The sequence below is a fragment of the Zophobas morio genome, unplaced genomic scaffold (genome assembly GCF_036711695.1).
Source record: "Zophobas morio isolate AGI-343-1 ecotype UQ-CSIRO unplaced genomic scaffold, CSIRO_AGI_Zmor_V1 ptg000030l, whole genome shotgun sequence".
NCBI lineage: Eukaryota > Metazoa > Arthropoda > Insecta > Coleoptera > Tenebrionidae > Zophobas > Zophobas morio.
In genome coordinates this window covers 4,139,174-4,164,427 of record NW_026972135.1, presented here as the reverse complement: position 1 = coordinate 4,164,427, position 25,254 = coordinate 4,139,174, and the positions used below count along the sequence as shown (strand labels likewise).

General features: G+C 28.6%; 1 protein-coding gene across 2 annotated transcripts in view; it reads right to left on the bottom strand.

Moving 5' to 3' along the window:
• LOC135138005 (zinc finger protein castor homolog 1-like) overlaps positions 1–25,254 on the bottom strand; it is a 149,602-nt gene that overhangs the window by 47,377 nt on the left and 76,971 nt on the right. For both annotated transcript variants that reach the window (XM_064067817.1, XM_064067818.1), the window contains exon 4: positions 3,076–3,413. In XM_064067817.1, the coding sequence (XP_063923887.1) occupies positions 3,076–3,413 (338 nt within the window). The remainder of the gene's footprint in view (positions 1–3,075; positions 3,414–25,254) is intronic.

The window sequence follows — 25,254 nt, the reverse complement described above, 5'->3', positions numbered from 1 at the left end:
TTATTTAATAGTACCTACTCATTATTTTGATAAATTGTAGTGATGTTTCAGTAGTGCGTTTAATAGTCTAAATTATCAATTTTAGCTAATAATTCAAAAACTGGAGAAATGGAAGGACCAAAACTAAACTAACTAATTTTATTTTGACTTCAAACTTGAATACCTTTCATACATGTGTAGTGCTAATGAAATACAAGTAATTTTTAAAGCCTGTTTTGTTTAAGGTATTAGCTATAACTGACACATTCATATCTAAACAATCTATTCTGACAACATAATAGAGAATAATAGTTAAGAAAATCGGAAAATATACACTTGTCGATTACTTGTGGAACTTTGGAAGCTTATCAGTTATAGCTAAAATTAAATTAGAAAATTTATCTTGGACTAATTTAAAATTCAACTAATTAACTATTATTTTCACTATTATATTGCAATGACAATTGTCATTTGTTGGACTTATGCTGATTTCAGTTTTTTTCCTTACTAGCCACAATTGATATTTTCTTTTAATAGACAAAAAGAGAGATTGTTGTATAGTTTATTGATTTGGGGTAACTAGTAGTTAATTTGTGCTTTGATACATTCGGATTGGTACTGGTTTAGTTAAATAAACTATAAAAAAACAATACAGATGTACATTAATATTATTGATATCAAAAATGTATCAATTATAGTTATTACTGGACTAGAAAAAGTGTCCTACGTGTTCCTATATCATTTATCTCTATATATCATCTTCATATTTCGTTAAAATTGCTAATTGAAGTCACCTCCCTGATAATTGATAATCTTGTCTGTATTTTTTTTGCATTTTAACTATTATTGATATTTTTTCTGAAGGTCAAAAATCAGCTATAATTGATATTATCTATACTTATATACCTCTATTTACCTTCAGTTGTTAAAGTAACAAAATGTCTACATTTGTTTAATAATGTCTCAATACTTTGATAAATTGTAGCGATGTTCATTTAATAGTCAAAATTATCAATTTTAGTTAATAAGTCAAATAATAGAGAAATGTAAGGACCAAAATTTAGTAACTAATTTTATTTTGACTTCAGCCTTGAGTAATTTTTAAAACTTGTTGTATTTAAGGTGTTAACTATATATACTGCTGACACATTCGTATAATTAAACAATATAGTCTGACAAAATATAGAGAATGATAGTTAAGAAAATAAAAAAATATATACTTGTCGGATAGTTATCGTACTTTTGAAGCTTATCAGTTATAGTTAAAGTAAATTAGAAAACTTATTTTGAACTTTTTAACTAATTAACTATTATTTTCACTATTGTATTGTGCTGACAATTGTCTTGTTTGATTGATAAAATACACAAAAGATAGAATGTTGTTTACTCTTATTTATTTGAGGGTAATTATTAGTTAATTTGTGCTTTTGATACATTCGGATTGGTGCTGTTTTAATTAAGTAAATTACAAAAAAATCAGTGATATCAAAAGTGTATCAATTATAGTTAATATTGAACTAGAAAATGTTTTAATTATTGGTAAAACATTTCTACTTGTAGTCCATTGATAATCTTGTCTGTATTTTTTTGCATTTTAACTATAATTGATATTTTTTCTGAAGGTTAAAGAAACCGGCGTAGTGTCGAAAATAAGGTAAAAACAAAAGAAAATTCTTGAAGGGACAAGTAAAAAAATAGGTACTCTGCCCTTTGATTAACCACATTTGGTACCAGTTGCTTTTTTAGTTGGGTTATAGTTAAGAAAATATATGGTGTGATAACTACAAGTGTATAAGTTTGTCACTTAAAATTGAATAACATAAATTATAGTTAAAAGTGAAATAGCTGTTTTCCTTTTAACATATTAACTATAATTGAGATTTATATATCTCTATTTACCTTCAGTGGTTAAAGTGACAAAATGTCTACATTTATTTAACAGTATTTCATCACTTTGATAAATTGTAGCGATGTTGCATTAGTTAGTTTAATAGTCTAAATTATCAATTTTAGTTAATAATTCAAATAATGGAGAAATGGAGAAACCAAAATTAACTAACTAATTTTATTTTGATTTCAAGCTAGAATACTGTTCATACATATGTAGGGTCAATGAAATAAATGTAATTTTTAAAGCTTGTTTTACTTAAGGTATTAGCTATAATTGACATTCATATAACTAAACAATATATTCTGACAAAGTAGTTAATAAAAATTAAAAATAGGCACTTGTCGAATACTTGAGATCATTTGGAAAATTTTCAAATATAGTTAAACTAAAATTAGAATATTTATTTTTTACTTTTTAACTAATTAACTATTATTTTCACTATTGTATTCTGTGGACAATTATCTTGTTTGTGGGACTTGTGCGGATTTGGGGTAACCGATTATTAATTTGTGCCATGTTAGTTTTTTATTACAAAAAAAAACACAAATTTATCAGTGATAGTTAATTAACTTACAGTAATAACAGAACAATAGCACATCACCTTGATAAAATAAAACCAGATTGGTAATTTATTGGAACGACTACGCTTAAATAGAAACAAAAACAAAAACTGTAGAAAAAAAAGCACCAAGGAAGAAAACAATTCTTTCTTTCCTTTGAATTTCGCTCATTGTAATCACACCTCTCCGATATTAATAACGACACCCACAATCCTCCTAATTGTCAATTACATAATTACTCTTGCCCAATTTTAATCAATTTTTATTGTCCGTTTTTTCTTTTTCAATTTGACCGTTTCGAAATCGAACTATCGTTCGTAAGAATCTACCCGAAATCCAAACAAAACGAACAAAAAGCTCTCTTTTGAAATCCACTGCAACAGTCTGTTATTTAGAAACCGTTTGGTGTCGCAAGCACACAATAATAATAAATGGAACACCGAAGAAATTAATGAAATAATTTAAATAATTTCAATTTCACGCTCATACTAAAATCCACAATGGAACCCATCAGCGTGTGACTCGCGGAATTCCAGAGGAAATTAACGACACACATATACAGGGCGATCTACAAAACGCCATCGAACACTGTTTTAACAAAAATTTTCGACTCTATTAAAAAAATGTTGCAAACTTAGAACTCACCCTGGACGCCTGTGCCCCCTTCTCCCCCATCTTCTCGTCCCCGTACGCCAGCTCCCCCTGCAGCCCATTGGCGTACGTCGTTTTTGGTTTGACCCCCAAGTTGAGGGGGGTCTTCTGCGTAACACTAGCGAAATTTTGAGGTATGCTCGGACTAGAATTGTGCGTTATCGTTAAGTTAGGAATGTTGGGGATGCTTGAGGTATATTTGTTGGAGTCGGCCGCGGACTTGGGGGACAGCGGCGTGCTGGGGGGCGTGGGGGGCTGGCTGGGGGGCGAGCCGCCGTCGACCTTGCTGTTGGCCGGGTTCGGGTTCAACGTGAAATTCTCGAAGATTTTACCTGCAACGAGATAAGCATCATGATCGCCTGTCAATTGTCAATAATGCATGGCTTGCTGTGTTTATAATAAGCTGAAATATGCATGTTCATATATTAGATATTAGTCGATGGTTTGAAGGGGGTCAACGGACGAGGGAACAATTAAAGGATCGACATGTACGTGATGGCGAGATGGGAGGTGTAATGGATAGGAACGGCGATGGAGATGAGGTGACGGGGGGCGGGGGAGCGGGTGACACATAAAAAGACAGTTCATTGTAAGCTTTATTTTTATAACTGATTTCAGATTAATTTTTTTATTTCCGCATTCCTTGGAGTCCAAATTGTTACGATTTTCTAGTACATATAATTCCAGTATGCTGTGCACATATGACAAGCATGTGACACCAAAAAACTATCGTCAACTTTCTAACAACGGTACAAATAATTTTTTTATCTAAATATGCCGAAATAGCGAAATACTATGGACGAAGGACTTAGGACTGGTTCAATATTTAATTTGTTATTAAACTCAGCTTTTATTGACTACCAAACATATGAACTTACAAAAGACATTAGTTTCATTTATCAACAAATAGCAACGGTTACAGTAAAGATATTTTTTTTGCATATTAACTATAACCCTTAGCTATTTTCTTAACATCTACTAGTTATAAATGAAAAAATAGCTAAAACTTAGTTCATCCCTTTCATGAAATATATAACGAGAAATTGGAAAGCAGCAGAGAAAAAGATTATTTATAAAAGTTATCAATTATAGTTAATTTTTCACATACTCTAAAAACGTGTTTATTAAATTTACTAAATTATTTTGTTTTCACACAAAAATAACCAAACTTTTAAGACTCGTATCGTGTTTTCAACTTTCAATATTAACCATAATTGATACTCAGTTTTATTAAGGTTTATCAATTAAATAATTAAATATCAAACAAAAATGTCACCGCAGTTTTTTGGAGATATTTGCTATAATTGATATTTGAATTACCTCTTTAGTAGATTAATGAATAGTAAAAAGAATGATCACTGATATTTATCACCTAGTTAAACTGAAGAAATAAATAATTTTACTTTTCAGCTTTTTAGCTATCAATAATCAAACTTTAACTAATTATTTCATTTAAATAAAAAAAATCTATTTTTCTGAAGAGTGTTCTTAAGAATTAGAGGTATTTACATGCCCTTTCATATAGGTATAATTGATACGCGTTGTTTCTATATTTACTAATTGAACCAGGAATCACCAAAACTTAAACAATTAATTAAGAACATTTATTTTTGTGCCGATTTAGCTATCACTGATATTTATCAATGAGTTAAACTAGAAACAACTTAACGGTTTTCAGTGGATGTATTTATTATAAATTACAGTGAGATTGCAGTTTCTTCACAACTGCTATCAATTATAGTTAATTACAATATTTTAACTATCGATAAATAAACTTCAACTAATTGTTTCATAAACAAAAAAAATACCTATTTTCTTCAAAGCGTTCATAAAATTAGATGCCCTATGATATAGCTATAACTGATACGCGTTTTCATTTATTTTATATTTATATACTAATTGAACTAATACTTGTAATTCCTAACTTTTATCAAAAAAGAAACAAAATTCGAACAGTCGTGAACTTTGACAATTATCAAATATAGTTAGAAGAATCTAAAACCAACCCGTCATTTCAAATATTATACTCAAATGCAATATAAAAATTGTATAAAAAACTCCACAAATTTTTTGGAATGTCGAGCATTTTTTTAACGTATTAACTGTTATTGATCATTAAATAATAGTTAAAATATGGAAATAATTTAATGTTTTTCCAATGACAACTCTTTATTTCAGTGGGTATACGTACCATTGAGTGTAGTGCCACTAAAATTACTCCACAACTTTTATCAATTATAGCTAATTAATCCAAATATTTTAGTGCTCAAGACTTTCATAAACAAAAAAAAACGCGTTTTTATATATCGTTACTAATTGAATCAACACTTGAGCAATAATAATTCTTAATTTTGATTAAAAAAGAGACAATTCGAACGGTCGTGAGCTTTGACAATTATCAAATATAGTTACAAGAATCAAATAATTGGTTAAAAGCAACTCGTCGTTTTAAATATTACACTCAAATGCAACACAAAAATTGTATAAAAGACTTCATAAATTTTTTGAGATGTCGAACATTTTTTTAACGTTTTAGCTGTTATTGATAATTAAATAATAGTTAAAATATGGAAATAATGTAATGTTTTTTCAATGACAGCTCTTTATTTCAGTAGGTTTACTTACTATAAGTGTAGGGGCACTGAAATTACTTCACAACTTCTATCAATTATAGTTAATGAATTCAAATATTTTAATGGTTCAATACCTATAAACTTTAACCACTTGTTTCATAAACGAAAAAAATACATACTTTTCTTGCATGCGTTTTTAAGAATTAGAAGTGTTTAGATACTCTATCATATAGCTATAATTGATACCCGTTTTTATATATCTTTACTAATCGAAGCAACACTTAAACAATAGTAATTCTTATTTTTCGATAAAAAAGGAAACAAAATTTGAGTAAAACAATTATCAAATATAGTTGCAAGAATCAAATAATTGGTTAAAAGCAACCCGCCATTTTAAATATTACACTCAAATGCAATATACAAATTTTATAAAAAAATCCACAAGTTTTTTGTAATGTCGAACATTTTTTTAATGTTTTAGCTACTATTGATAATTAAATAATAGTTAAAATATGGAAATAATTTAATGTTTTTCTAGTGACATCTCTTTATTTCAGTGGGTATAGGTACTATTAAATGTAGTGGCATTAAAATTACTTCACAACTTCTATCAGTTATAGCTAATTAATCCAAATATTTTAATAATCAATACTTTTAGACTAACTATTTATTTCATAAACGAAAAAAAAATACATACTTTTCTTAGAAGCGATTTTAAGAATTAGAAGTGTTTAGATGTTCTATGATATAGCTATAATTGATAACCGTTTTTATATATCTTTACTAATTGAAGCAACACTTAAACAATCGTAATTCTTATTTTTCAATAAAAAAAGGAAACAAAATTCGAACAGCCGTAAATTTTAACAATTATCAAATATAGTTACAAGAATCAAATAATTGGTTAAAAGCAACCCGTTATTTTAAGTATTACATTCAATAGCAATATAAAAATTGTATAAGAGACTCCACAAATTTTTTGAAATGTCGAACATTTTTTTAACGTTTTAGCTGTTATTGATAATTAAATAATAGTTAAAATATGGAAATAATGTAAAGACAACTCTTTATTTCAGTGGGTTTACTTATTATTAAGTGTAGGGGCACTAAAATTACTTCACAACTTTTATCAATTATAGCTAATTAATGCAAATAATTTAGTGATCAATACTTAGACTTTAACTATTTGTTTCATAAACGAAAAAAATACATACTTTTCGTAGAAGCGTTTTTAAGAATTCGAAGTGCTTAGATACTCAATAATATTAGCTACGAGTGATACGCGTTTTTATATATTGGCACTAATTGAATCGACACTTGAACAATAATAATTCTTAATTTTGATTAAAAAAGAGACAATTCGAACGGTCGTGAGCTTTGACAATTATCAAATATAGTTACAAGAATCAAATAATTGGTTAAAAGCAACCCGTCTTTTCAAATATTATACTCAAATGCAATATAAAAATTGTATAAAAGAATCCACAAATTTTTTGGAATGTCGAGCATTTTTTTAACGTTTTAACTGTTATTGATAATTAAATAATAGTTAAAATATGGAAATAATTTAATGTTTTTCCAATTACAACTCTTTATTTTAGTGGGTATACGTACTATTGAGTGTAGTGACACTAAAATTACTTCACAACTTTTATCAATTATAACTAATTAATCCAAATATTTTAATAATTAATACTTAGATTTTAACTATTCATTTCGCAAACGAAAAAAATGCATACTTTTCTTAGAAGCGTTTTTAAGAATTAGAAGTGTTTAGATGCTCTATGATATTAGCTATAACTGATACGCGCTTTTATATATCGTTACTAATTGAATCGACAATTGAGTAATAGTAATTCTTAATTTTAATTAAAAAAGAGACAATTCGAACGGTCCTGAGCTTTAACAATTATCAAATATAGTTACAAGAATCAAACAATTGGTTAAAACCAATCCGTCATTTTAAATAATACATTTAAGTGCAATATACAAATTGTATAAAAAATTACACAAGTTTTTTCAAATGTCTCACATTTTTTTAACGTTTTAGCTATTATTGATAATTAAATAATAGTTAAAATATGGAAATGATTTGATATTCTTCCAATGACAACTCTTTATTTCAGTGGGTTTACTTACTATTAAGTGTAGTGGCACCAAAATTGATCACAACTTCTATTATTCTAATTATAGTTAATTAATTCAAATATTTTAATGATCAATACTTAAACTTTAATTGCGTGTTACAAAACGAAAACAATGCATACTTTTTTTAGAAGCGTTCTTAAGAAATAGAAATGTTTAGATGTTCTATGATATAGCGATAATTGATACGCGTTTTTATATATCTTTACTAATTGAACCAACACTTGAATAACAGTAATTCTTAATTTTGATTAAAAAAACACAAAATTGTAGCGGTCGTGAATTTTGACAATTATCAATTATAGTTACAAGGTTCAAATAACTGTTTTATATAAGACTCTCCACAATTTTTTTTCATATTTTAGCTATTATTGATAATTAAATAATAGTTAAAATGTGGAGATAATTAATGGTGGCTCTTTATTTCAGTAAATTTGTTCACTATTAAGTTAGTGACACTGAAGTTTCTCCACAAATTTAGCAATTATAGTTAATGAATCGAAATATTTTAACAATCAAAGTTCAAACTTTAACTAATTGCTTCATATAAACAGAAAATGAAAACTTATCTTATCGAACATAAAGATATGTGTTAAATACACTTTGAGTTGACATAGCTATAATTGATAGTTGGTTTTATTTGCCTTTACAAATTTAACCAGTGGCCATTTAAATAGGACGCAAAACTCGAATGGCGGTAAGTTCTAACAATTATCAATTATAGTTAAAAAATCCTGTTCTGAGGTAGTGTTCATTTAAACTTATGATCACTCATGTCGTGATGAAAGATAAAATTTAGTTTTAGTTTCATTAACTATAATTGATACTTCCATTAGTTAAATCTAGGCAATTAATACATAACTGATAAAATTCTAACACAGGAAGACGCATAATATAGTCCAGCTTGTTCTAAAAATTATAGCCAGAATTAATTCTTTCTTTGATAGTGGATACACGCTGATTTAGCAATAACTCAATCTTATTTATGATAATCAGTTATATTAGCCACATACCAAACATACCACTAGTCTGTAATTCAATAATACGAAAATTCTGAAGCTAATCAAAGCGTTAATCAAAACACAACTCATAAAAGGACTAAATTATAGTTACAGGTTTCGTAATCGATGGACGCAATTTCACTTTAGCCATAAAAGCTATAATTGAGACCCGCCCATATTACTCAAAATTAACCGTCAGCAGCTCTTTATTTATTAAATAAATAGCCAAACTGTAATCCCCGTAAGTTAATATTATTTAATAATTAGCTAATAAATTTTTGGAACCAACTATAGATGAAATTTTACTGAAACTGTTTAGCTATAATTAAAGTAGATATTTTTATTAGACGCTACAAAGACACCTCTTGCTAGAATTCCCATCACGTTACGGATGAGAGACGCTCAATCGCTGCATTAACACATAGTTTTTTATAATTTGTAGCAAATAACACTTTATGTTAGTAATTAACAAAAACGCCGTTTAAAATTATAGTTAATTGACAATAAAACGAATGTAAATGGGAATCAAAGCAGAACTGGTTATTTCTAGCATTATTACATAATCATTAATGCTACCGGTATTTAAATTAAGTCGGGAGTCAATTTTGTCCACGGGAAGAATAAATCACGTTAACTAATAGTTATGTTATTAGTTAGTAGAGCCATTGTTGTTTTAATTTTTGTTTTTGTTTTTAGGTTAACGTTTTATTTAACTATAATTTAACTAAACTGAGACGACTATGAACGTGAGTGTTTTAACGAACACACAAATACAAAAAACTAGTGTCCCATTGTCCCCTACCTCCCCTAGTCCTGTGTGCATTGACCTTAACGTATCGATTAAAAATTAAAAAAAAAACTTCGTCGAGAGAATAAGAATGCGAAGTCAAATCATTTATCATTGTGTGTTGGAAACAAATGAATTTTCCCCGGCCAGCTTTGATTATAAGTGGATAGTGGGACTGAGACGGCGGACCATCCGAAGGAGATACGAACAGAAGCCTTTCGGGAAAGAAATAAAAGAAACTAGAGGGGGGCTCGAAATAGAATCGGCCAACATGATTAATATACAAAACACAATACAGTCGTGCGGGGTTAAAAAATACACAGGATTAAAAGAAAAAATCGAGGAAAAAACACAAAAAAAGGAATAACCCCCAGAATAACGTACGAGTGTGTGGAAAAAGAACGAAATTAATGAATAAATAAGCTATTTATTATCGGACAAAGACGGAGGAGCAACGAAATTTAAAACGAATGGCCAGACGTAAACCGTACCATTAATTATAAACCACTTTTAAAAAATTAGGCCCACGATGCTACGAGGGTTATATTTTTTATCTGGCAATTAATGGATGATTCGAGAATCGTTATCGTGATTAAACACGAAAAATCCGGCATTAAAAAGCGTGATTTGGCACTTTCGAGCGGGCATGGTTTTTCGATAAAATATCGATCAACATAACCTCAACGTCACGTGACGCGACGCGGCGCTCCGATTGGCCGCTGATAACAACAATCACGGGGAGTTAAGGCTGTTTGTTGGACGGTTAAGGGACAAATGGTGAAGTGGCAGTTCGTCGCGCACGAATTGGCACGTGACAGGTCACGTGAGCCGGCGCGATTGGTCGTCCAGTCGCGCCGAATTCGAAGGCGGCGGCATTTTTGCGTCGTCGCGCTTTTATTAATATTAATGCTTCGATTGCGGAGTCAACATGAGATTTCAATAAGTAATGCCTGTAATAAGAGATGAAGAATTTATAAAACGCCGTATTGTGTTCGGTACAATATGAATACGAAATTACCTGTTTTCATATTTTTAATATCAAAACACAATTGAATGCTGGCTGTTATGTATGCACGTTCGCTTTTTGCTCTTGCCTCCTTTTATATTCTCCTTTTTGCGCTGTCTCTGTCGGCGGCACGACGCAGGAAAGTTGCACCATTATTAATTAGAAGCAAGCGTATGACGCACGTTAGAAATTTTTGCGGGAATGTAAAATCCGTTCGGACACAATGGCGATGAATATTAACATTGTGGCGAAAATAGCGCAAAAAACCGATTAAGGATGTAAATGGGACCTGTCGAAGTATTAAATTTTCATAAATGCGAGTGTTTGGACAGTCGCGATGATTTATCGGTGAATTTTGATGGTTTGGCACATTTAGGACCGGGGCATGATGGTTTCGTAAACACCGGGGTCGTTAGCATGGGAGGATTTGCATGGAAAAAGGAAAAAAGGAAGACAGGGAGAGGAAGGAGAAAATTAGCGGTTGGGTAAATTAATAACAATTACGCGATCTACTAATGAAAAGCTGTGGTTAATGGTTGAGTGCTAAACTGGATCTGCCAATTTTCGTCAAATAACTAAATTATGCTGGATTTCCGACTCGTTTGTCGACTGAGACGTTTTAACGACAGATATATCTTGCCGATTATTAGGTGGTTTTTGACGCTTATCGTAATTGCTGTCTGAAGAGATATAAATTTCGGACTAAATTTAGGCCGAATGCAACTGGATCTCGGATATAAACAAATGCGATGAAGAATCATCGGGTAAAATTAGAGCAGTAGACAATTTTTCTTGTTTCCGCAATGCGGTTGCACTTGGACTAAATTTAGACCCGAAGTGTGTCTCCAATTTTTACGAGGCGAAAATACTAGCTATTATTGATACATGGCCTGAAACACTTTACATTTAATATATTTGGGTTATTAGTTTATAAACGTTCAAATAACAAATTTGTAAATTCTGTATTAACTGACATTTTTATGCAGTTTAAAAAAGTAGTTTAATCAATTATAGTTAATATTTTTAATATGGCAATTACTAAATTTGACTAAAATATTATACCTAATCAGAATACCAAATTAAGAGATAATGACTGTTCACTAATAACATATTAGCTATAATTGATATTTATATTTTAGTTACACATTTTCTTATAAATATTTAATTGGTTTCTAAACAAAATTACCTACTTTATGTAACTATTACCCACAAAACACTGACTTTTTTGTAGGTGTAAATAACCTTTACTAGCTGCTAATATCTTTTTTAATTTGATAGTTAAATACTAACATTTATTTTAGCTTCTAGTTACTAACTTGGTAAAAAATACAGCGATTGTTAGGTTTGTCAAAATTACTTCATCAAGTTGGCTATTTTTTAATAGCTAGGAAAACAAATACAATTAATTAAAACGCTACGTTCTGAAAATTGAATGAAAAATACCATGATTTTCTAACTCGACGTATTAAAAATAAATAAACAAATATACCAGGTGTGCCAGTTTATTTGCTAACTTTAATATTTTATTATTTAAAAATTGATGTATTAACTGTAATTAACTATATTTAACTGATTTTTACAAAAATAGTGCGGTCACCATAATACACTACGGATAGTACTTAGATTTTATGGTTCTCTGGTATGCCTTATAGTTAAAATTATAAATTAAGTAAACTAAGCTTTTAACTATCATTTTAGAATAGTTGGCAGTTGAAAATAGTCGATTTTTCAGTTTTCGATTTTTGAAATAACATGAGGTGTAAAATTTTGATTGGTAGAGTAGAGACATTTATGATTTTGTTATTTTCAGATAGTCAAAAATTTACTAATTAACTGTATCAATTTTGTGAATTTCTGTTAGTCATAATTTTCATAATTCTTTCACTAATAAATTAAAGAATACTTATTCTGTTATCTTTTAGCTTATTAGCTATTAAATTTTGAAATTCTTCACTTTTGTTTGTTTAATTAATCCAACATCTATACTTCATTTTCTAATTTGTGCTTAATACGATGTATTAACTATAATTAACTATAATTGATATTTACATCAATAGTGCTATCACCGTAATGGATGTACGGATAGTATTTAGATTTTTTGGTTTTCTGGTACGATTTATAGTTGAAATTATAACTGATTGTGGTGGAGTAAACCCTTAATTATCATTTTTAAGGATTAAAGTGACTCACAGTGATCAAAAGTCAGTTTTTCAGCTTGTGATTGTTTTGAATAACATTAGGTAGTTAGTACTCGACTGATTCGTGGAGACATTTGATTTTCTCATTTTCAACTAGTTAAAATTAGCTGATAAATAGTCAACTAACTGAATTCATTTCGAACTGATAATTTTTATACTTATTTCACTGATAAATTAGAGAATCAATAGTTATTATGTTAACTATCATCTCATTAGCCATCAATTTCTTAAAATATACATTTTTTTGAGAAGACAATTTTCTAACTTGTGTATGTACATGGTCCTCTGATGTGTTAGCTAAAATTAACTATAACTGATATTTGTATTAATTGTGTTTCCCTATAATAGGCACTCCGGACAGTATTTAGATTTTCTGGTTTTGTGGTCCAACTTGTCGTTAAATCTTTAACTATCATTTTTTAAGAGTAAAAATATCTAGTCGTTGAAAAGCCACCCGTTCAGTTTTCGGTTGTTTTTAATAAGATCAGGCAGTACTTGACTATGTTTATTTAAAATGTCGGTTATTAGTTGTTTGATTAGTCATTTGATTGTATTATTTTCAGATAGTTAAAATTAACTGATAAATGGTTAACTAAATCTTTAATTTTGCAAATTTCATTTACTCATCATTTTTGTATTTACTTCAATCAGAGAATAAATCGTTATTCTGTCAGCTATATTATCTTATTAGCTATCAGTTTTAAAAATACTATTTTTTTAAAGAAGATAAGCAAGTAAACAACACTTTGCAATCGAATTAACCCAAAATCTGTCATCCGTTTTCTAACTTGTATTTATACTATTCATCTGACGTATTAGCTATAACTGAAATTTACATCAAAATGCTATCGCCATTTTAGATTTTCAGGTTTTATGGTACGCTTTATAGTTCAAATTAAAACGGAACGTGAAAGTTAACTATTATTTTTAAGAGCTAAAATAACTTGTAGTTGTAGTTTAAAATTTTGATATGTAGGGAAATTGATGATTTTGTAATTTTCACATAATAGTTAAAATTATATGATAAATAGTTAACTCCGCCAACTTTGCGAATTTTATTATGATTTTCATATTTAATCCACTGATAAATCAGAGAATAAAATAGTTATTCTATTAACTATTATCTTGATATTTTTTTTATATTTTTCAAAATCTATTGCGAATTTTCTAAGTTGTGTTGACACTGTTCGTGAGATGTATTAACTATAATTAGCTAAAACTGATTTTTACACAAATAATGCTGTTGCTATAATAGACGCTAGTGACAGCATTTAGATTTTCTGGTTTGAAATACGCTTTATAATTAAAACTATAACTGAACATGGAATTTAACTATCACTTTTCTAGAGTCAAAGTGACTGGCAGTTTGCAGAAGGTCAGTTTCTCAGCTTTTGGTTGTTTCTGATAACATCACATTGGTACATTAACTATAATTAGCTATAAGTGATTACATCAATAATTCTGCCGCCATAATAGATGCTACGGACAGTATTTAGATTTCCTGGTTCTGTGGTGCAACTTATAGTGAAAGTTATAACTGAACGTTGGCCTAAACCTTTAACTATCATTTTTTAAGGGTTAAAAACAGTTCGGACTGAAGTTTCGATGTCTGATTTTCTCATATTTATGTAGTTAAAATTAACTGATAAATAGTTAATTAACTGCATGAATTTTGACAATTTTTATAAGTCACAATTTTCATATTTCTCCGCTAAATCAGAGAATAAATAGTTATTTCATCTTGTTAACTATTATCTTATTAGCTATTAAATTTTTTAAATATTTATTGTTTAAAAACATACAACTAAACAACACTGCTGTCAAATTGACATAAAATGCATCAATTTTCTAACTTGTCTACAAACTGTTCGCCTGATGTGTTAACTATAATTAGCTATAACTGATATCTATACAATAGTGCTGTTTCCATGGTATTTAATAAAAAACTTGGAAAATTGGAAACCTGAAAAACAGAAAAATCGAGAAATACTGACAAAATCGAGAATTGAAAAAAATAAATTGTTAAATTGAGAGACCAAATAACTGAAAAATCGAGAAATTGAAAAACGAGTAAATGTAAAATCAAAAAATTCGGAATATTGAAAAATTGAAAAAACTAACTAAAATCGAAGAACACAAAAAATCTTAAATTGAAAATATTTAACAATTAAAAAGTCGAAAAATTGAAAATTAAAATTCCAAAATTTTTAAACTGAAAAATTTTTAAATAAAAAAATGGAAAAATTGGAAAATGTAAAATTGAAAAATCAAAAAACTGGAAATTCGCAATGGAAATCTAAACACTGTACAACGAAAAATTAACAAATCCATAGATTCAAAAATCGAAGAATCCAAAAATCGAACAAACGAAAAAATCGAAATGTTGAGTCATCGAAAAATTGAAAAACTGAGAAACTGAAAAATAAAAAATTGACATTGAGATACCCAAAATTGCAGAATAATAAATTGAAAAATCAAGACTGAAAAAGTCGAATAATTCTAAAATCGAAAAATTAAGGAATGTAGAATCGAAAAATAAGAAAATTAGAATCTAAAAATTGGTAAAACCGGATAAATGTAAAAAATCAAAAAAATTGGAATTGAAAAAATTGAAAAAAAAAATCTGAAAATTATAAAACCGAAAACTGAAGAATCAAAAAATTGATAAATCGATAAATTCAAAAACCGAAGAATCGAAAAATCGAATAATTTGAAAATTAAAAGTCGAGTGGTAAAAAAATCGTTTATTCTGAAATAGAAAATCTGGAAAATTGGAAAACCGAACTTTTCAGTTTTTGGTCATTGTTTTCACATTTATTTCACTGATAAACAAGAAAATACATATAATTACTTGACAAATAATAGCTAACAAATTCATGTTGTTAACTTTTTAGCTATCGTAAGATAATCTTATATATATAATCTGTTACCCTCTTTTACCCATTGGGTGTCGAGGGGGGAGACGCACCGAGCCGCTCAGATAGGTATGGCGAGTAAGATAATCTTAAGTGGTTTAAAAAAAATCGAAACGAAGCTGATTTTTGACTACGTTTTCCGGTATTTTTTTGTATTAGTTGATTAATTTGTCATTTTATTGTCATTTATAGTTAAAAAAAAAAATACTTAAATACAATTACAAACAATAATTAATCGAAAAAAAAAACAAAAACCTGTTTAGTGGGATTGAAAAAATAATGGTATTTTTGACAAAAAGTCAAAATTTTAATACTTATAGTAAAACAAACGAATGCCAATTTTATTAACCAACAGGAGTAAATAAATATTAAGACAGTTTACTTCGAAAATATTAAAATTAAATAGTTAAGTAGGAATAAAAAACTAACCATTAAAAAACGTTTGGGTTTGGTTCTCGCTGTAGCTACCTATCTCGGAAATTATAGTTACGGAAGCCGAAAGAATAGTTTATTAGACAAAATTACATCATTGTTAAACGTTTTTGTAACCTACTTATTTTGAATTTAAGCAAGAAAATCTCTTAATAATTATACAGGAAGTTTATTTATTAAATAAAAAATTAAAAAAAAAAAACAATCGTACCAAGACGAGTGAAAAAATAGATTTTTGGTTACTCAACAAGATTCCGCTTCACAATTAAATGTCACATTCTGACTTTCGACTTGATTATCTCGTTGCACAAAAGCCGGTGACGCTAGCGCCGAGAATAAAGAAAAAAATTCGAAGGTATGCAATACGACAAAGTAAATATTTATTAGTTACGTTTAACACATAAACAGCGACTTAGTGTGTATGTGCCAAATTTGGTAGCGCATTATTATTACAGTTGCCGAACACGCACAAACATTATTCAAAAAATTACAAATTCATCCTCGTCGAAAGTAGTCGTTCGCCACATTCTTTTTTAATAATCGTACAGTATTAGACCACGGTCATATTTACCCACATCTTCACACAGCATTAATGCGAAGAAAAAACTCTTTATACCGGCACCGTTATGAAAACATGTAAAATATTGACACAATTATTCGAATAAAAAATGATCAGGAGTTCAGATCTACTTACAAGCCACTTACAATACATTAATTTACATGCCCATTCTGTACATTACTGTACTTTTATAACCGACCCAGAAGGTTATACCCAATATGTGTTATCTTTTCGCATCGCGTCCAACTTTCCTTCCTTTCTATTGTCAATTCCAATTTAAATTTATTAAATTCAAGGCCCGAATTCCGCGTAAAATCAACCGCTCCTCCGAGTCGAAAACCTGTGAAGGTAATAAAAACATCTCCGTAATAAAACAATATTTACAGTAAAAATATAAGAAAAAATCATAATAAACGGTCATGTGTGCACAGCTGCATTAGCGTAACACATGTCCCGGACCCGGACCGAGAAAAAGGAAATAATTAAAGTGCTAAAAAAGCGGTGAAATCCACCATAATTTAACCCAATTCACAATTTTCGAGGCGCGGTAACAATCGTGCGAAACTTCTTATCTCAGCTTAGAAAGCGCTTTTAATTACGACAGCGGTACCAAACTTTTTGCTTTTTCTGAGAGAGGACGCCCTTAGGGCAAGGATTTTGTCGATTCGGTGTCGTTTTAAAAATTTATTTCTTCGGCGGAAATTTACGTCGTGGTCAAGAGGGTGTTGGATGGCACTGGAGCTTTCTGGAAGTTCGGGATAAAAATGGATTTTTTTAAATATCTCGTGTCGATTTTTATTTTATTGATTCTGACAATTAAAAATTTTAAAAATCAAAACACGGAAAAATTTAAAAACAGAAATTACGAATCGGAATACCAAAAGTTAAAAAAAGGCAATTAAATTGATTAAAAAATATCGGGAAACTGAAAATTATAAAACCGAAAAACTGAAAAATTGAAAAATTGACGCTTTGGTAAACGCAAAAACCGAACATTGGAAAAATTGACAACTGAAAAATTGAAATGCGAAGCTGAAAAATAAAAAAATTGAAACTTTGAAGAAAAATTGCAAAATTATAAGATTGAAAAATGAAGAAACTGAAAAATCGAATAATTCTAAAATTCAAAAATTTGGAAATGTACAACAGAAAAAATGAAAACTTGAAAATTCTAAAACCGAAAACTTCAAAAATTAAAACTGAAGAATCCAAAAATGGAATACTTTGAAAATTAGAAAACTGAAAAAATGAAAAATCAAGTATTGAAAAATCGAAATATTAAAGAAGAAAAAACGGATAATGGAAAAATCAAAAATTGAAACAAAAAAATTTTCATTAATAAGTTGAGAAAATAAGAATCTCATGCGAAAATTATAAAACTGAAAAATGGAAAGATTCGAAAATCGGTTAATTCTAAAATTTAAAAACTGGGAAACGTAAAATCGAAAAATTCAAAAAACGAAAACTTGAAAATTCTAAAACCAAAAACTACAAAAATCAAAATTGACGAATAAAAAAAATTGAAAAATCAAAAATCGATAACAAAAACTTCAAATATTCTAAGAATGAAAATTTAGAAACTGATAAATTAAGAATCGTAACTTTGAAATAAAAAAAAAAAAATAAAATTGAAAAAACGAGAAACTGAGACGTAAATGTAAAATCAAAAAACTGAAAAAAAACAATTAGTCGAAAAATCAACAATTTCGAACTTAAAAAATTATAAAATTAAAAAATCGAAGTTGCAAAATTTTAAAATCGAAAAATTGAAAAATTGAAAAATAAAAAATTCGGATATGTAAAATTGGAAAGTCGGAAAATGGAAATATTGGAAATTCGAGAAATTGAAAGATCAAATCCTCACTGAAATATCGGAGAACTGAAAAAAGAGAAAAGTTGTAAAACTGGGAAATCACGCATGTTAAGAAATCGAAAATTTGAAAAATTGAAAAATTGGATACTTGAAAAATCGATCAGTGAAACATCGTAAAATTTTAATTAAAATTAAGGGTCGGATATCGAAACATGAAAAAATATAAAATTGAAAATTGAAAAATCAAATTCGAAAATTTTGAAATGTAAAACGGAAAAATTGAAAAAACAAAAACTTCAAAAATCTAAAACTTGAAGATTCAGACATTGACAAACTCAAAAAAACCAATAATCGAATAATTTGAAAATTGAAAAGCGGGTCATTAAAAAATCCAATATTCCAAAACCGAAAACTTGGAAAATTGGAAAACCGAAAAAATCAAAAATAAAAATATTGAAACAGAAATTAAAGAAGCTTGTGAAATCGAAAAATCGGATAATTAAAATTAAAAAATCGAAACATCAAAAAATTGAAAAATCAAAAATTGTAAAATTTAGAATCGGATTATTAAATGTCCAAAAAATTTCAAAAACCTGGGAAAGATAAAATTTAAAAATGGAAAAATCTAATATCTGTAAAATCGAAAAACTGGAAATCAAAAAATTGAAAAAATGAAGAACTGAAAATTTTGATGAAAAATTTTAAACTTGACATTGAAAAATCGAAAAATAGGGAAATGTAAAACTGAAAACTCAAAAAAATTGAAACATCATGACTGTAAAATCGAAACATTAAAAGTCAAAAAACTCAGAAATCGAAAAATCGAAAAGCCAAAAATTACAAGTGCAGAAATTAAAAACTTTAAAAATCGCAAAATCGAAAAATCTAAAAATCGAGAAATTTAAAACTCGAGAAAATGAAAAATCAAGAAAACTGAAGAAAAATCGGGTAACTGAAAAATCAAAAATTGAAACATCGAAAATTTTTAATGAAAAAGTTGAAAAATTAAAAGTCGGGACCGTGAAATATCGAAAAATTGCAAAATTATAAATAAAAGTGAAAAATCTAGAAACTTAGAAATTAAACTGTTCTAAAATTCAAAATCCGAAATGTAGAATTGAAAAACTGGAAATCCAAAAGTTGAAGAAACTAAAACCGAAAACTTGAAAAATCAAAAAAAAGATAAATTCAAAAATCCACGACCGAAAAATCGAATGACTGAAAAATTAAACAACGGAAAATTGAAAATTTAGAAACTGAGAAATTCAGAATCGTAATTTTGAAATACCCAAAAAAATACAAAACAATTAAATTGAAAAACAGAGAAACTGAAAAGTAAATGTAAAATCCAAAAAATGGGAAATATAAAATCAAAAAACTGAAAAAATAGAAAACTGAAAATTTGATCGAAAAACTGAAAAGTTGAGAAATTGACACATAAAAGCAAAAACCGAAAAATAAAAAATCTAAAATTGGAAAAATTAACAATGAAAAGTCGAAAAATCTAAAAATTTCGAACTTAAGAAATCAGAAATTTGAAAAATGGAAGTTGCAAAATTTTAAAACTGAAAAATTCAAAAATTGAAAAATCAAAAATTCGGAAATGTAAAACTGAAAAACCAAAAACCTGTAAAATCGGATGACTGTAAAATCGAACCTTGGAAATCGAAAAACTGAAGAACCGAACAATGGAATAAGTGAAAAATTAGAAGTCGAGAAATTAAAAAATCGAATATTTTAAAAACAAAAACACAAAAAATTGGAAAATTGAGAAATCGAAATATTGGAAATTCGAGAAATTGAAAAATGGAGAAATTGAAAGATCGGAAAACTGAAAAAAAAGAAAAACTTGTAAAACTTGGAAATCACACATGTTAAGAAATCGAAAAATAAAAAATTATAAAATTGAAAATTGGAGAAACTGGAAAATCAAATACTACAAATATTTGGAAAAGTAAAACACAAATATTGAAAAAAGAAAAATTTCAAAAATGAAAACTGAACATTCAAAACATTGACAAACTCAAAAAACGAAAAATCAAATGATTTGAAAATTAAAAGTAGTCATTAAAAAATCGAATATTCTAAAATCGAAAACTTGGAAAATTGGAAAATCGAAAAAATAAAAAAAAAATATTGCAAAATCGAAAAATTAAAGAAGAAAAGTTTGTGAAATTGAGAAATTGAAAAGCTAGGAAATCTAAAAATAGAAAAATCGGATAATTAAAATTCAAAAATCGAAACATAAAAAAATTAAAAAGACAAAAATTGTAAAATTTAGAATTGGAATATTATAATGTCCAAAAATTTCAAAATTGTAAAATCAAAAAACTGGGCAAGATAAAATTGAAAAAACGAAGAACTGAAAATTTTTAAGCCGAAAAGTTCTAAACTTGAAATTAAAAAATTGGAAAACAGAAATTGCAAGATTTTAAAACTGAAAAATCGAATAATTCTAAAATTCAAAAATTGGGAAATATAGAATCGACAAACTGGATTTCCAAAAATTGAACAAACGAAAACTCGATAAATTCAAAAATCGAATATTCCAGAATCGAAAAATTGAAAAATCAAGTACTGAGAAAACCAAAAACTGAAAAAAAATGTCAAACTGATAAAGTCGAAAACTGTAAACATGGAATAATTGAAAAATTAAAATGGATACAATTATAAATCGAAATCTACAGAAACCAAACATTTCAGAATTGTAAAAATGAAAATTCACGACTACTGAAAAATTGAAAAATTGGAAAATCAAAAAAATCCAAAATTAAGTATTGCGAAATTGAAAAATTGAGTAACTTAAATATTACAAATTGAATCATCGAAAAACAGAATTATATGCATAATTGAAGAATCAAAAAACCGAAATACTGAAAAACAAAAAAATTAGGAAATTAAAAATTGAAAAATTAACAAAACAAAAAATTGTTGCTTAAAATCCTTTTTGGTATATAGAATTCGATGCGCTAATTCCAAAAACAAGAAAACGTCTTTAGATAATTTTTGAATGGGGTTACAAAAATGGCCAAAAAATTGATTGATAGTACTGAAAAATTGAGATTTTTGAAAAGTTGACTAAAATGTTCAAAAAATTCTGGAAAAATTCTCCAGGAGCTAATTTGAAAAACATAATGTGTTCATGGTTCTGGACCAAAATTTTCGAAAAATTCGGTTTGATAATAAAATTTTTAAATATGTATCTCGAAAACTGCCATTTTTCGTTTTATATTTTGGAAAAATTGCTGGAATTTTGGAGGAAATAAAACCAAAAATAACTTCTACAAGTCGAAATTTACTTACAAAAAAATGTAAAAAAATGGAATTATAGTCGACTTTAATTTGACTAATATCAATGTTAAGAACTCTTGAAAATTGAGCCAAATATAGTATGCCAAATTCTGATCATGTTTTTGCGACATGCAAATCAGTTTGCCAAGTTTGAAACAACAACTCTGCAATTATTCCCCCAAAGAAATTCAAAACAGTTATGATAATAACAGATGGACACTGAATCCGTTTTTAGAGAATTCTTTTCAACATACTGACATTCCGACAACCATCCAGACAACTTATTGAAATATCAAGTGATGGAATGTTGAAACTAGATGTTTTCTCCGAACCCAGACCAGCGTCGTTTTTCTCCAACTTCGCAAGTGCCACACTTTTGGAACCGCTGAATTCCGCAAACGCCATTAAAATAATGCACAACAAAAGCTCCCATTACGGATTTTTAATATCTTTTCATGGGTGACTATGTAAAATTCCATTTCGTCTACGTCATTATTCGATATTCAAATGTCTAATTATTCATACGAATATGTCAGAGCGTTATCGCCGTCTCCGTCGCACTCGCAGCGCGCTCCCTCTCCCTCTCTCTCGCACCGCCGCAACAGATACCATCTCATTTATGATAAATTGAAAATGTGTTCTTTAATAATACGAAAAGGTACGGTCGACGAACACTTGAAAATCGGGTTTCTGGCCGCGGCTAACTAGACTTATAGATCAAATTCGAGCGGATTTGCATCACAAAGCCTCATTGTTTTAGTTTTTTCTTTTTCGATCGATTCGTAATAACGAATGTGGCGGAATTGGCCCAGAGCAGGTCCGTAACGGTGCCGAAAATTATATTATAATGTATAATTACTGGAGTTTTTTGTGCGCCAGATAATTTTGTTACATTTCTGTGTTTTTTAACGGTAATTTCCTCGCGATAGGAGTGGTTCGTATTTTTTTCGGAGCAGCGGTAATTATTTATTCGAGATTACCTGACGTGCGTAATATGTAATTTTCGAGACGTTTTTTACGCGCTTTCAAGGCTAAGAGGTTTTCGAGTTTAGGCTAGATTAGTTCAAAATTGAGCGATTCGGAGGTAAGTAGCGAATTCTTCGGATGGTTGGAATTCGGAATGCGATAGGAACTAGAGGTCGATTAAGATTATATAATATAGCTAACGCGGAAAGGTTGACTGATTTGGTCTTAGATTTAACAAATTGGTTATTATTTATAGCTTCCTGGGCGATAGGCACGAAACTATTGTAATGGGACCGTTTTGATAAATGGCTAATTTTATTTTTTACGACGATTTGGGTTTCCCCTTCCTGGTCGTTTCTTGACGAATTTATTAATTTGTTACGTCTAAATTTACATTATATAAGTTTGCTCGAGTTTTAATAATTTTACACACGAATACTTTTTGTAAAATTCCAATACTAAATAATTATACACACAATTTTCCACTATCATATGATTTTATTTTAAATAACACGAATACTGTAAATTTACATACATTACTCACATTTTTGTCAAACTTATTAAAACTTGAGAATTGTGCTATTTAGCTTTGGAAATGTTACAAAAAACTATGGAAATATAAAACGAATGTTTAAATAAAATTACACAAAATATTTCGCTGTCAATCTACATACAACAAAATTTTTAAATTATGAAATGTATTGAAAGATACAATTTTTAATTATTTTGGATAAAATTTTGGTTGTATTTCTGTAAATATAGTGTAAATTTACATTAGGTGCTTATTATCCACTAAACTTCTATGTGACTTTACAAAATTTTATTTTCGGTGGAAGTTTTCATTGATTTGAAATTTTCAAAAGATTTTATTAGTTAAACTTCCCGCATATTTTACAAAACTTTGTTTTTTTTGAGACTCGACCACCTGTAGATGGAGTTTTAAATTTTGCGTTTTTTCTGGATATGTCGATTTTACAATTAAGCTCCGCCCCTCGATCTAACAACGAATGAAAAATTCATCACACTCGAAACTGGGGTGGGTGGGTGGGGTTTATTTTTTACTTTTTTTTTCTGAACATATAGTTTCCTTTCAACGTGTTGCTTAAAAACTGTTTCACATGATAGTTTCTTGTAGAGAAATAAGCATTTGGCAATAAACTCCGCCCTTCGGCTTCCAACGAATAAAAACGTCACAATTGAGATGAGGGCGGGTGGGCGGGGTTTGTATTTTGCATTTTTTTTTCTAAATTACATAGTTTTCTTTTCACGACAAGAAACTGAAAACATGTTTAAAAGGGTGAATTTAAATGACTGATTTTGGCAGATGACATTTTCTTTATTTTCTTAGAAGAGTAGGTCATTGGCCAAAATGAGTCTGATTTTGGCAAATACTAGCTCCACCCACCCGCCCTTTGTTTTCTTAAGAGAGTAGATCATTTGCCAAAATCAGTCTTATCGTAGTGCGTACTACTGGATTCTTCAGTTTTTCGATTTTTCAACTTTCGAATACTTCAATTTCTCGCTTTTTAAATTTTCAATTTTTTGATCTGTCTTTCGATTTTTCATTTCTCTGGACAACTGAAAAAAACTTTCGATTTTTTAATTTTACAATTTTGGCATTTTCCGAATTCTCAATTATTTGATTTGTAAAAATATCGAGAAAATAGATGTTTATTTTTTTAATTTTCGATTTTTGATTTTTTGTCACCGAGTTTTTGAAAGGAAGTAAAAAGCTATTTTCATCAGCGATTTGCCATGTATACCGAAACTTTTAAACATCTGAAAATTTTGTTCCTAATTTTCAATTTTTCAAGATTTCGGTTCGAATAAATTTGTTCTTTTAGTTAAAAAATCGAAAACTGACAAATCGTGAAAAGGAAAAATTTTAACTTGAGAACTTGAAAAATTAAAAATCAAAAGATTCAAAAATTCTGAAGTTAAAACTTGAAAAATCAAAAGATTGGAATTAAAAACTGCAAAATTTTCAAACAAATTATCAAATGAAATATTCAAAAGTTGAAAAATCTAAAAGCTAAAAAAAAGTTAAAACTGGAATTTCGAGTTCGATATATAAGATTTGTTTTTTTTCAGTTTTTCGATATTTCAGTTTTTGATCTTCCGATTATACAGTTGTACAATTTCCGATTTCTCATTTATCCGATTTTTCAATTTGTTATTTTTTGATTTTTAAATTTTTTTGTTTTTAGCAAGTGCTGACCCCACCCACCCATGCTTTATTTTCTTAGAAGAATAAGTCATCTGCCAAAATCAGTCTTATCTTGACAAGTACTAGCCCCGCCCACCCACCCTTTATTTTCTTAGAAGAGTGGGTCATCAGCCAAAATCAGTCTTATCTTGACAAGTACTAGCCCCGCCCACCCACCCTTATTTTCCTAGAGAATATGTCATTTGCAAAAATCAGCCTCATGTTTGCCAAGATAAGATTGATTTTGGCACATGACCTACTCTTCTAAGAAAACAAGGGGT